This window comes from Geotrypetes seraphini, chromosome 3 (genome assembly GCF_902459505.1).
Source record: "Geotrypetes seraphini chromosome 3, aGeoSer1.1, whole genome shotgun sequence".
NCBI lineage: Eukaryota > Metazoa > Chordata > Amphibia > Gymnophiona > Dermophiidae > Geotrypetes > Geotrypetes seraphini.
In genome coordinates, this window is record NC_047086.1 from 8,195,387 (window position 1) to 8,208,995 (window position 13,609).

The 13,609-nt window shown below is 46.7% G+C and overlaps 1 protein-coding gene across 2 annotated transcripts in view; it reads right to left on the minus strand.

Annotated features, from left to right (window-relative positions):
* LOC117357639 overlaps window positions 1-13,609 on the minus strand; it is a 269,485-nt gene that overhangs the window by 180,150 nt on the left and 75,726 nt on the right. For both annotated transcript variants that reach the window (XM_033938503.1, XM_033938504.1), the window contains exons 14-18: window positions 11,111-11,317; window positions 10,820-11,015; window positions 8,305-8,435; window positions 6,305-6,505; window positions 5,308-5,429 (exon numbers count right to left, since the gene is read on the minus strand). In XM_033938503.1, the coding sequence (XP_033794394.1) occupies window positions 5,308-5,429; window positions 6,305-6,505; window positions 8,305-8,435; window positions 10,820-11,015; window positions 11,111-11,317 (857 nt within the window). The remainder of the gene's footprint in view (window positions 1-5,307; window positions 5,430-6,304; window positions 6,506-8,304; window positions 8,436-10,819; window positions 11,016-11,110; window positions 11,318-13,609) is intronic.

Sequence of the window (13,609 nt, forward strand, 5' to 3'; positions counted from 1 at the left end):
TGCTGCTGGACAGGGGGAGATAAAAGGAGAAGGGCTACTGCTATATGGGGGGAGCAGGGAAAGGGGGAGAGGTGTTGCTGGACAGGGAGGAGGTAAAAATAAGGGAGAAGGGCTGCTAGCACCCGTTAATGTAACGGGCTAAACAACTAGTTTGCTATATAACTTGATGTAGTTATTCCATTCTAAATTGTGGAAGGAACTCCAAATCATGTCCGCTGGTATTTCATTTCCATGTATATCAATTGATTGATGTTCACATGCGACAATTGTCGAGTAGATATTTCTTAGGTTTTTAATTTTTGAATCGAAATGTTGTGCTAGATCATTGGCTGAGGGTAGCTTGATATTATGCATGAGTTGAGTGAAGTGTGTGGTGTCAAATAAATTTGTAACTATGTTGAACAGTTCTTTTGTATTAGCTCCTTTTGAGCTAGTATTAGATGAGTTAATTTTGGATGAGTAAAATGTTTTGTAGAGTTTTATGTTGGATCTCCAGTTGTTTCGGTCTGACAGTTTTCCTGTTTTTTTCCAAATTCTTTCTAATCGTCTTACTGATTGTTTCATTGTTAGGAGTTCGATGTCAAACCATTTGTTATTTTTATTTGAGCAGCTTATACTATTTTATTTAGGGGCAATTTTATCTAAAATGGATGTGCTAGTTTTCATCCAGTGATCATAGACATAAGAAATGCCTTCACCGAATCAGACCTTTTTGGTCCATCCAGTCCGGTGACCCGCACACGCGGAGGCCAAGCCAGGTGTTCCCCGATGAAAACCTTCTTCTATCTTCGCTTGTAGATCATATTGTGACCAATATTCCTCTGGATTGATATGGCCCCTTGTAAGGTGTTCTCTTTTTGTCCGTGGATGAGTCTTAGATTTTAGCTGAGTCCAGTTTAGATTGAAATAATAAGTGAAATGGTCAGATCAGATATCGTGACACCAAATACTGTCCGAAAGAGAGGTAGAAGGGTCTAAGATCTCCTTTGTGGACATCTCTACCACATCTAAATGATGATCTTTTTCATGTGTTTATATGGGTAAAGGGAGATTGTAATTAAGTAGAGATAGAAAGTAGAGAATGACACGGTGACGGTTTACCCGCGGCCACCGCATTTAAGCCGCGGGTCACCGCCGAAAACGGGGAAGAAAACTAGCAGTCGCTGCGGTGACGGGGACAAGGCCATTCACCGACCGCGGAAACGGTGAACAGGTTTGTCCCCGCGGGCCAATGTACCCCCTTCTAGGAACCGCTATTTACCTGTGTTTCACCGTGCTCCTCATTTCACCCAACCCCTCCTGTAGACCCCCCCAACGGCCCTCCCGACAATCGCAGCAGAAGGGTACCCAACCCCTCCTGCCGGTCCTCCCAATGGCCTCCCCTAAGATCGCCGGCAGGAGGGTACCCAACCCCTCCTGCTGGACCCCCCCCCAACGAACCCTCCCACCCCGGAACCCCCTTAGTCTTACTTTCCAAGTTGGACCGGACAGCTCCTCGCTCGTCTGGCCAGCAGGCCTGCCTCCGTCCAAATGAGGCGGGCCCGCCCCTCCCCTCCCCTGCCTAACCCACAGGATCCTAGGGCCTGATTGGCCCAAGCACCTAAGGCCCCTCCTATAGCGGGAGTGGCTTTAGGTGCCTAGACCAATCAGGCCTTAGGATCATGTGGGTTGGGCAGGGTAGGGGCGGGCCCGCCTCATTTGGACGGAGGCAAGCCTGCTGGCCATACGTGTGAGGAGCCGTCCGGTCCAACTTGGAAAGTAAGACTAAGGGGGTTCCGGGGTGGGAGGGTTCGTTGGGGGGGGGTCCAGCAGGAGGGGTTGGGTACCCTCCTGCCGGCGATCTTAGGGGAGGCCATTGGGAGGACCGGCAGGAGGGGTTGGGTACCCTTCTGCTGCGATTGTCGGGAGGGCCGTTGGGGGGGGTCTACAGGAGGGGTTGGGTGCCCTCCTGCCGTGATCGCTGGGGGGAGGGGAGACTTGCAGCCGTAGCCGCGGTCACTATGCTAATCACGGCAGGGAGATCTTTGCCGCGATTAGGTACAGCGGCCGCGTCTACTTACCATATAGGCTAACATTGTAAGCATTTAAAGTACATGTCGTGTTTGTTTTTGCATTGCTAGCCCCAGGGGTGGTGGAAGATTAGTGATTGAAAAACTATATGAAAAATAACTATTTTAAATTTAGTGATCAAAATGTGTCAGTTTTGAGAATTTATATTAATTAATTTTTTCTCTGCGTGTTTTGTTTTTGTATAGTTATTAACTAATATTTAACTAAGTTTTAAAGTTTTAAAGAATGTTTCTTTTATACGTAAATAAAGAAAAGTGAATGGGATTGCAGTGGCGGTGACGGGGTGGTGAATGGGGTGGCAGTGGCGGTGACGGGGCGGTGAAGAGGATGGTGAGACGGGGACGGGGCTGTGACGGGGATGGTGAGACGGGGATGGGGCGGTGACGGGGATGGTGAGACGGGGACGGGGCGGTGACGGGGACCAATTTTTTCACCGTGTCATTCTCTAATAGAAAGTTTTTAAAGTCTTTCGCTTCTGGATTGTCCACTTCATCGAAATGTAAATTTATGTCTCCTGCAATTAAATTATGTGATAAAGTGATTGAGTTATGTAGGACAAATTCGCAAAAATCCTCTTTAGCTTTTGGCCAGCTTTTCAGCGGAATATAGAATAATATACAAGAAAGGGAATCTTCTAGTTCCTTATTGCTAATTTTACAGGCTAATATTTCTAATTGATTGGTCAATTTGGAATCCAATAGTTCAACTATAAATCCTTCCTTAGAAACAATTGCTAATCCTCCCCCTCTTCTTCCATCACGATTTAGCGTGTGAATTTTAAAATTATCTGGTAGGAGATCATTTATTATTGGGTCATCTTCAGACAATAGCCACGTTTCCGTTAGGAAAAGACAGGCTATTTGCTTGCTGATGATCCAATCTTTAATTAAAAATGCTTTATTCCTGACAGATCTGGTGTTAAGATATGCACAGGGAACGGAAGTGGATGTGATAGGTTTGGTAGATGTAGTGGTTCTGATGGGTTTTATTTCCCTTATCCTTTTTTTTTTTAGGGTACGTTGATGTCTAACCGTTGCTCGAGATTACATTAATATGGTTTGCTCTGTCTTCCTGTTGGTTAATTATAAGCCTGGTGGGTAGGTCAGGATAATGGGCTGAGTGTAGCTGTAGATAGAGTGACTTAACATTAGAGAATGACACGGAGACAAAATTCATCACTGTTCCCGTCCCCGCGGATAACCGCGGGAAATAATCCCATGTCATTTTCTAGTGTCTATTTCAACCTCAGTCCTTCTACACCAGCATTCTTCAAAGCAAAGCTTGTGGGTCAGTGGTTGTGGCCATTCATACTCTGCTTCTTCCCTCTCTCCTTAAAGAATGACATGAAGATGGTTTCCCGCGGTTATCCGCAGGGACGGGAACGGTGATGAATTTTGTCACCGTGTCATTCTCTACTTAACATCCTTAATGTTGTCCCTTATTAAATAGATTAGTAAAATCAGTAGGAAATTCATGCTTGCAGATTAAAATGACTCCTTCTTGTCCTAGTAGCTATTTGGTGTTTCTGTTATTTCCAATTTCTAGGTTAATTAATTAGCAGTGAATCAGATAGCACTAAATTGGATTCAATAGCAGTTAAATTAATAGTTAAATTAGCCGTAAATCAGGTGGCACTAAATCAGATTCAGTGGCAGCAGCTCAAAAGTTAAGTGCACCATAGGTTGTCCCGTAGTGCAAATGCAAGTTAGAATAAGGAGAACCAAAGTAGGGCACAGCTCCTTTCAGGCTCGAAGTTTCACTCGTTCAGTTTAGCGCTGCTAGGGATGTCTAGAGGCAAAGTTCATCTCCCACACCATCCCGACCAAGATCCCTGCAGCGGAGAGGCAGTTGAGGCGCTGGACCTGTGCCTAGAAAGTGACATCAGAGGAAGAGCAGACGCTGGCACAACAGAAGGTTGGGAGTTACAGAGGTATGGGGCAAGGAAGGAGAAGGTGGAGGTGGAGGTGGAGGGGCGGAAGATGGGCGCCTATCACCCTTGCGAGTTACAAATACTGCACACTGATCATGCCTATTAGTGAGACGTAGGATGCACTCGTGCTGGGCTCTCGAAGGAACCTTTTATCTGTGACCCCTGACTGAAGGTTTGCAATGGTTGGACTACCTGGAAACAGGGTGGGGAAGGGAGGGGGAAGAGAAGTCTGTGCCACTGGTAGTGACACCAAAGGAGGTTGCTGGGCCAAAAGGATATGGCTGCCACTGACCCTTCTAAGATGAGGTCAATCCTTCTTGCTTCTGTTGTCTGGCAAGTGTGGCTCTACTGGCTAAAAATCAGGGGCTGGGGGCTGGGAGTGCAGTGTTGTAGCGAGAGGGGTGCAGACTGCCCCGGGCGCTGTCTTGGCGAGGGCACCAGCCCCTCTCCTCCTCTCCACCCACCTACCTACTTCTTCAAATGATCATCCATCCAGGAAGTGATGTCAGAGGGAGAGCTGAAGACGCTGCCCGCTGATGGCGGTCATTTGAAGAGATACGCTGAGGGGGAGGGCAGGGGGCGCATGGCGCAGTGAATCTGGGTACTGTCACCCCAGACGCCTCCTTCCCTCTCTACGCCACTGGGTTGGTGGTTTGAAGATGTTGCTGAATTAAGAGAACAGAGAAAGGAATTGGGAAAGATGGAGTCAAGCCTAGGGTTACCAGACGTCCGGATTTCCCCGGACATGTCTTCCTTTTGAGGACATGTCCGTGATTCCGGACAGCTTTTCAAAACCTGGCACTTTGTCCAGAGTTAAGTCCAGAGTTAAGACCTCGGCGCGGCCTGTTCCCCGATTGCGGCGGTGGCGGCCTGTTACTCGATGGTAGTGGCTTGGGGGAGGGCAGGGAGAAGTAAGACCTCGGGCGCTGGCTTGTTCCCCGATTGCGGTGGCTTGGGGGAGGGCAGTTGGAAGGGAAGTAGATTGGAGACCGCTTGTGGAGACAGATTGTGGGCCGCAAAATAGTCCCTGGGGGGCTGCATGCGGCCCATGGGCCGCGTGTTTGAGACCGCTGGTGTAGAGGGTCTGGATTTTTCAACTGGAAAATCTGGCAACCCTAGCCAATCCTAGCTATATAACAGAGAACAGAGCATCGCAGCTGTCCTCTGGGGCACCCTGCTCAGCCTGGCATCGCCACCAAAGCCTACAAAGAGATTTCATCTGCTGGATCCATCTGAAATACCAGGGAGCAACTAGTCACTTGAGATCAAACTCTCCTTCTGGAGGAGTGATGGGAGAATAGACTTACCGGCTGTTGTTAATGGAGACCAGTTGCTTAGAAATGACGTTCAGGGGAAGACCAAACTCTGCAACACCCCCTTTCTGCCCTCCTCGCCAAATCTTCTGGACATACTCTCGCTGGGTATCAATCTGTGAATATGGTGTACATGGCTGAAGTGGATGCTGAAGCTGAAACATACCTAAGACCCTTTCAATCAGGGGCCATGAAATGGCTGTAATTCTTATCAGAGTTATGGAGGTCCCTCTTCCTGATGCATCTCCAAGACTGTGACTTGGAGAAGTGGCAACAGATAAGACAAGATCCTTGGTTGGTAAGGCAGCAAGGACAGGAGTTTAATCTCTCCTTCAACACCAGGATCAATGAAGGCGAAACTCAGATAGCAAGGGAAGACCTCCCGCCTTCAGGACCTTATGTAATCCGCCTTGAACCACAAGGTAATGGTAGAATAGAAATCACTAATGTAATGTAATCCCCCCACCTTCTCTATGTAGAATCCCTAATAACCCTTCCAGTTGTTTTGTTCAATCTTCTCAGTGCCCTTAACAGACACGCACATGGACCCTAGCAGAAAATAATCATTTTCTTATACCTCTGCATTTAGATTTAGGCCATAAGCTATGAGTGATTATGACATAGCAGAGAAATATTTGTTATAAAACCCAATTCCTTGGGATATGTGTTCAAAACCCAGAAATACCCAACAGCCTTTTTGTGGCATAAATGGTTAGAGCTACACCCACCCTGAGGTTGTGGGTTCAAACCCCGCACTGCTCCTTGTGACCCTGGGCAGGTCACTTAATCCTCCACTGCCCCAGGTACATTAGACAGATTGTGAGACAACTGAGACAGAGAGGGAAAATGCTTGAAGTACCTGTAGTAAACCGCTTTGAGTGTGGTTGTAAAACTACAAACAGGCAGTGGGTGCCATGACAGTTCTAGCTATGGAAACTGCGCTGTATTTCGTGTCTGTGAGATGAATAAATCAAACCCTGCTATCTAATACCTGCTTGTTTAACACATCCTTGACGAGCTGCTGGTGGAGCTGGAGGCAGAAGCACTCATCCTGGTACGAACTCACAAAATAGCGCCTGCCAAAGTCAAAGCGTGGCCGTCGATACATGATTTTGGTCATTACTTGTGCCAAACCAAATCTCTCTTCTGGATCCACGGCATGCTGGTAAGCTTCGTAATAGCTGTCAAGAAGCTGAGAGGGCAGGTTAAGGACAGGCTTCCATGAGCAAAGTGAAACAGGGTCACCCACATACTTTAGGTCATCTAGACAGGCAAAGGCGGCTTCATAAAAGGGGCCTTAATGTTGCAGAATCTACCCTTGAAGGCCATTTTTGCTGTTGTAACTTTTTATTTCTCAATTTATGGGTGTTTTAATTGTACCCTGCCTAGATCTGTGGATAGTGCAGGTAATATATGTTTTAAATAAATAAACTCTGGTCTTGGGCATTAGCATGGTGTTCATTAACTAGAGCTCCCTGTCAGAGACAACTGAAGGAAGAACCTGCCTGTAAATAAATAAATACATGAGATGATGAAGGCAAAATTCCTATGTGGCAGTGAAAGCTAAGGTGATAGCAGTTAGGGGAATCCCCAGAGCAATATTGCAGGAGGAATACAACAACAGTAAAGGAGGGATGGAGAGAGCTAGATACCACAGAAAAGGAGAGAAACCAAGGGAAGAAGTAGAGAGTGTGAGATGTCAAGAAAAGAGATGGGGGAGAGGCAGATACACGAAGAAAGAAAGATGACTGTCCCTACCCCCTGGATGCAACCTCAAAACAGAATCAGCCCGCAGACATGCCTACGCGCACTTCATACCCAAACTGTGGAACCAAATGTCTCCATCGGCGAGCTGGACGTCCTATGGAACTTTAGGAAGGCCATGAAAAGACCAACTAGGCCATAGCGCTAAGTTCCTCAACAAAGCATGTACAGCATAGTTACCTAGTGTATCTCAGATGTTCTCTATTTTCCATAACTCCAAATACGTCTTGTCCATGTTTGTCTCGACTACGCTATGTATGTACTCCTATAACCCGTTGAGGGCTCTTTTGGGAGGACGGGCTACATAAATCAATATATAGAGAAAGTGACGTGTGGGGGATTAATCATAGGAACCTTGGAACTGGCCTACTAGACTTCCCAAGCTAGACTGAGACAAGGAGGAGTGGGGAATACTGCAGAGACAGTGCCCACAGCCCTCAGGGAGAGGGAACCCCAGCCATCACACAACAGTGACACCTAATGGCCAAACTTGGCATGCAGAAATTCCAAGCTCCAGGAGGTGCTTGCAGTCTGTGGTGTCCTGAGCCAGGACGGTTGCGATGGCTTGGCCGGATGGGAGGGAGTTCAGGACAGGCATGAAATAAATACCTGGAGCGGTAACAAATCATTGTCTCAATATTGCCACAGCCCTTCCCCCAGAATACCCTGGCCTAATATACTGGTTCCTACCACAAGCACACTTAGGCACCAATAGGCTGATACTATAAAGGACACCTAGCGGTTGACTGATAATTGACCAGAGCGGCACCTGGCCTGGATTCTCAAAACGGCACCAGAATCGGCCGACGCCGGTCACACATTTCTCAAACTACAGTGCCGTTTTGAAAACTGCGGTCTGTGTCAAAGCTAGATGCTGCGTTTTAAAGGCCTATATTCGATGAAGAATCACGCTTAGCAGCGCCGAACGTCAACCCTGCTCATAACCACGCCTCTTATGACGTTCGATGCCAGTAAGCATCTACGTAGGTGCGATTCAGGCGCTTTTTTTTTTTTATAAGTGCCTTGTGGCATCTATTTTATTTTCTTAGCTTTTAATTGTTTTTTTTTTAACGGTGCAGTCAATTACTGCACTGTTAATGGCCAATTAAAACACTTAGGTGCTTTGTGAACAGCACCATTTTGAGAATCCAGGCCTCTGTGCCCAAAGCTCTATGGTATAGTGTAACACATACATCACCTCAGCCCTTACGGCTGTCCCCCCTGTACCTGTTGCTTGTCTTTGAGCAGAGTGGCTTCCCAGTACCACAGGTCCAGCAGCACTGCAAAACGATCCACCATAGCATGAGCCCAGCTCGCCACTGCCTCATCCCCCGACTCCCGCTTGTGTGATCGGAAGCCTTGCACAACACCCAAAGGGAAGAGAGTCCAGTCAGTTATTACCAAAACAGGATACAATTGCAACAGTGTACAGAAAATCCTGAACATTATGCTGACTGATAATTTTAAGTGAAAATTGGAAGAGCTGATACAAAATTGGTTTGTGGTCTTTGTCATAAATCGTATGGGGACAGACTTAGATTAATACGTCTACTCTGGAGGAAAAGAAAAAATATTTTTTGGACTCAAATTTTCTCATTTTCTTCTTCATCTTCCTATAATTTATTCAAATTGATTGATCCTTTATCCTCTTCAAACCACTCGTATTATACATTCATCATCAACTGGAAATCCACATTGCAATTGGAATCATTTATAAAAGATAACCAGGGGATAAGGAAACCTCAAGTGCTCGCAGCAGTTTGACTTTTAGAACTAAATCATAACTGCCCAATGCGAGCTATCACTGGTTTCAACAATCTCCCTATAAGCAACCAGTACTTCTATTTAACTTTCATTGTATGAATATTAAAAGTACTTAGCTTGTTAGTAATTCCTTATAACAGTTGAAGTGATTACAGATCTATTACTACGAATGGGATGATGATCACAAGCTCTACGGAGTGTCTCCGTTTCACTGAAAACTGAGCTTCATCAGGAGATGTACAAACGGATTGATCACATCAAATTTACTCGAAGCCCTTCCATAGAAGGCTAGGAACGCGGCTCGTTCTGCCCCTCTCCCACTCAACATGATTCATTGGTGCCTGACCTTGTCCCCGGGTTATCTTTATAAATGATTCCAACTGCAGTGTGGATTTCCAGTTGATGATGAATGTATAATACGAGTGGTATGAAGAGGATAAAGGATCAATCAATTTGAATAAATTATAGGACGATGAAGAAGAAAATGTGAAAATTTGAGTCATTAATTTAGTCCAAAAAATATTTTTTCTTTGTCTCATCCTTTTTGAGTATTAGGGTTTTTGGCTTTTGACATTTTGTGAGTGTGTGTTGTAATACTCTGGAGGAAAGACAGGAGAGAGGGGATATGATAGAGGCGTTTAAATATCTCTGTGGCTTTAATGTACAGGAGGTGAGTATTTTTCAAAGGAAGGAAAACTCCGGAATGAGAGGGCATAGGATGAAGTTAAGAGGTGATAGGCTTAGGAATAATGTTAAGAAAATACTTCTTTACAGAAAGGGTGGTAGATGAGGGAGGTGGTGGAAATGAAGACTGTATCTGAATTCAAGATAGCATGGGACAGGCATGTGGGATCTGTTAGGGAGAGGAGGAGATAGCAGATGTTGTGGATGGGCATTCTGGATGGGCCATTTGGCCTCTGTCATGTTTCTATGTTTCTTTCATTCCAGACTTATGAGCCATCAACACAGCTGTATTCAAAGCTGTAATCTTGACTGTCACTTAAATACAATGGCCGAGCAATCTCCTTGGGTTATAATGGCTGTGATGTTATGATGAAACCCAAGCAAGATCAAATATGTAAAAACTTTTGCATAATATAGTCTCAATTGACCAAATGTGAGAAAAGGCACAGAGATACTGTCCCTTCAAATACTGCATCTCCTTATCAAGATACATTTCCACTTCTCATATGTAACATCCAAGCGCCAGAACCCAAGTCCCTGAGTTGCATCAGGGGTTGAGGCAAATAACCGCTGTGCTCCTCCAAATGCTCTTTGCTCTATTTTCTAGCTTGGTATTATGGATTTATTAAGGGCTCACACTTTGCATTCTGAAAAGAGTTTGTGTATTTATAAGTTATTATACTATATAATATTTATACATTTACATGTTTCAGAATTCTTAGGTGTGTGCCTTTAAAACTACAAAGGTTTTTTTTAATAAGGAAAAATATCTAAAGATTAATAAACTTCCTATCTGAAGCTATAACACATATTTACCCCCAGCACTGAAGCCCAGTCATTCCCAATGGGCTTTGATGTGTTTACTGCAGGCTGGGAGCCTTAGTGACATCAGGCTATCTCCGCCAATGGCAAAGAGGCTTTAACAGTGCCTGGTGGCATCACAATGTGCTCTAGTTCCACCAATAGCAAGGCGCCTTTAACAATGCCTGGTGACATCACAATGAGGACTAAGAAAGCTCAGTGTAGCCGGTATTTCTCACTAAAAGGATAGTGAATTTGTGGAACAGCCTCTCGTTGGAGACGTAAAAGGTATCCGAATTCAAGAAAGCTTGGCATAAGTACATTCGATCTCGAAGGAATAGTAGATGGCATGGCTAGGCCGACTGGATAAGCCATTTTCTCTGTTTCTAAATACAAAATCTGTGGAGTGTTTTGGTTCTGAACCACTATAGATTCCATACCACACCAAAGGATTTGCGTTAAAGGACAGACGGGGACCCTTCGCCTTCCATACTTCTCTCGCTCTCCATGTACTGAGTGGCCACCAGCAGCAGCTGCTCTTCCAGCTCTTTCAGGTCACACAAGGCCACGTCGTACACAATGTAAGCCCCCCGCTGGTCCTGCGTGTGCATGCAGCTGTCGCTATCCACGCTGTAATAGTCATCGTGATTGTCCACCTCCGAGAACTCCATGAACTGCGCACTCTGCACCTGGGGAGGAGGGCAAGAATTACATACCTGGCCTTGGGTCCCTCAGCATAGAGAAGCACTGCGGTACCTGGGTTCGTTTGTAAGACGGGCTCTACCTGGAAGTCAGCAGGTGTGGAGTGCATATACTGATGAGATCCCAGACCTCCGGCAGTGCCAGAGCCCCCTCGAGCTGCATCCACCCAGCGGGGTTGGTCTCCAGGGGTAGATACCAGCTTCCCAGCACTCAGCGTGAGGCCACAAATGCTGATGGTCAAGCTCCGCTCAACAGATCGGAAGTAGTTTAGGATCCCCAGGCAGAGACGCTGCAAAAAGCAGAGTACATGACGATGTGGTCACAGGTCAGGAATCATCAAAAGCAGGGGTAAGGCTAAAGGCAGCAGGCAGGAAAAAGAAGCTAGGACTTTCCAAACTAGACCCATAAATTAGGCTCCAAAATCTAGGCAAACAAATGGCAAGACTCAATTTATAGGCGTAGGGGGTGGGATTTGATACACTGCCCTTCTGTGGTGACAATCAAAGTGGTTTCTTTACATATTATATGTAAACTTTTTGTTTGGGGGTGCCCAAGCTCTGCCCCAGATCCCAACCCCATAATTATGGTACTACGGAGTCCTTCCTTTCCCTGGTCTGACATCTCTCTCTTCTTCCCTCCACCTCTTTCCCCATCTAGTGGTCTGAAATCTCTCTCTTCTTCCCTCCACCTCTTTCCCCATCTAGTGGTCTGACATCTCTCTCTTCTTCCCTCCACCTCTTTCCCCATCTAGTGGTCTGACATCTCTCTCTTCTTCCCTCCGCCTCTTTCCCCATCTAGTGGTCTGAAATCTCTCTCTTCTTCCCTCCACCTCTTTCCCCATCTAGTGGTCTGACATCTCTCTCTTCTTCCCTCCACCTCTTTCCCCATCTAGTGGTCTGACATCTCTCTCTTCTTCCCTCCACCTCTTTCCCCATCTAGTGGTCTGACATCTCTCTCTTCTTCCCTCCACCTCTTTCCCCATCTAGTGGTCTGACATCTCTCTCTTCTTCCCTCCACCTCTTTCCTCATCTAGTGGTCTGAAATCTCTCTCTTTCCCTTCCCCTCCTCCTGTGGTCTGGTTTCTCTATCTGCTCCTTCTCTTTCCTCCCCATCCCCTGGCTTTCTTACCCCTCCCCACCCCAATCCTGTGCTCTCTCGCCCGGTACTTTTGTAACTCTTCAGCTGTCATCAGCGTCAGTAAACTAAACATACTGCCATTGGCGACCCGGAAGCTTTTTCTCTTCCGGGTTGGCGAATGCAGCATGTTTAGTTTACTGACGCTGATGGCTGAAGAGTTACAAAAGAGCTAGGTGAGCAAGCACAGGATCCCAAGGGGGGTGGGGGAGGGAGGGAACAGGACTCCAGATAGGTGCGCGGGGTGGGGCTGGAGAGGGAGGATGACTCCAGATAGGTGTGCAAAGGGGGGGGGGGAGGAACTGGAGAACCAACAGGACTCTGGATAGGTGTGTGGAAATAGGGGTGGAGAGGCAACACAAATCCAGATAGGTTGAGCTGCTGCAGGGTTACTAGATGTCTGGTTTCCCTGGACAAAAGTTGTTAAAATGAAAAGCCGCCCGGACCTCTGACAGATCCTCAAAAAGAGGACATGTCTGAGGAAATCCAGACATCTGGTAAACCTAGGTTTATCTATTACCGTGTTTCCCCGAAAATAAGCCCTAATCCCTGGATTCGCCAGCAGCAGCACTTCCCCCCGCCCCTCCTCCCCCTGCATCCGCCTCTGCCATGCAGCTGAACCCCTGCTGACTCTCCCATCTTTCCATATATATATATATTTTTTTTTTAATTAGGATTTTATATACCGCCTATCAAGGTTATCTAAGCAGTTGTACAATCAGGTACTCAAGCATTTTTCCCTCTCTCTCCCTCCCGTCCAAATCCTGCCGACCCTCCAACCATGAGACTTACTACCTACCTCCACAAAGCAACGTCAGCAGCACTCTAAACAGCCGCAGGGGCATTCCCTCTGCTGCATCACTGATGATGTCATCAGCAACATGGCGCAGAGAAGGCCCCAGCAGGAGAAGGCCGCAAAGTAGCCTGTTTAGATTGCTGCCGATGCTGCTCTGTGGAGGGAAGTATGCAGGTCTTGCAGCCAGCAGGGTTTGGATGAGAGGGAGAGAAGGAAGGATGGAATGGTCAGCGGGGGTTCGGCTGCATGGCGGAGGGAGGGCTACTCAAGGGTTTGCTGCAGCTGTACAGAAGGGAGGGATAGAAGCTGGGCAAGGGTTCTGATACACGAGGGATGGGAGGGAGGGAGGGATAGAAAGATGCTGTGCACAGTGCAAGGGTTCTGCTGCACAGGGGGATGGGAGGGAGGGATAGAAAGATGTTGCAGAGGGAAGGCAAAATGCTGCACATGTGGAGGAGAGAAAGGAAAGAGGAAGAATTGGGGTGAAGGAGAGGAAGGGAGAGATGATCATCGTACATGAAGAAAATAAGACCTAGTGCGTTTTTTGGGCCCAAACTTAATATAATATACTGTCTTATTTTCGGGGAAACACTGTATCACAGAGAAATGGTATGGTGACCATGTTAATACACTCTTCAGGGTAATACGTAG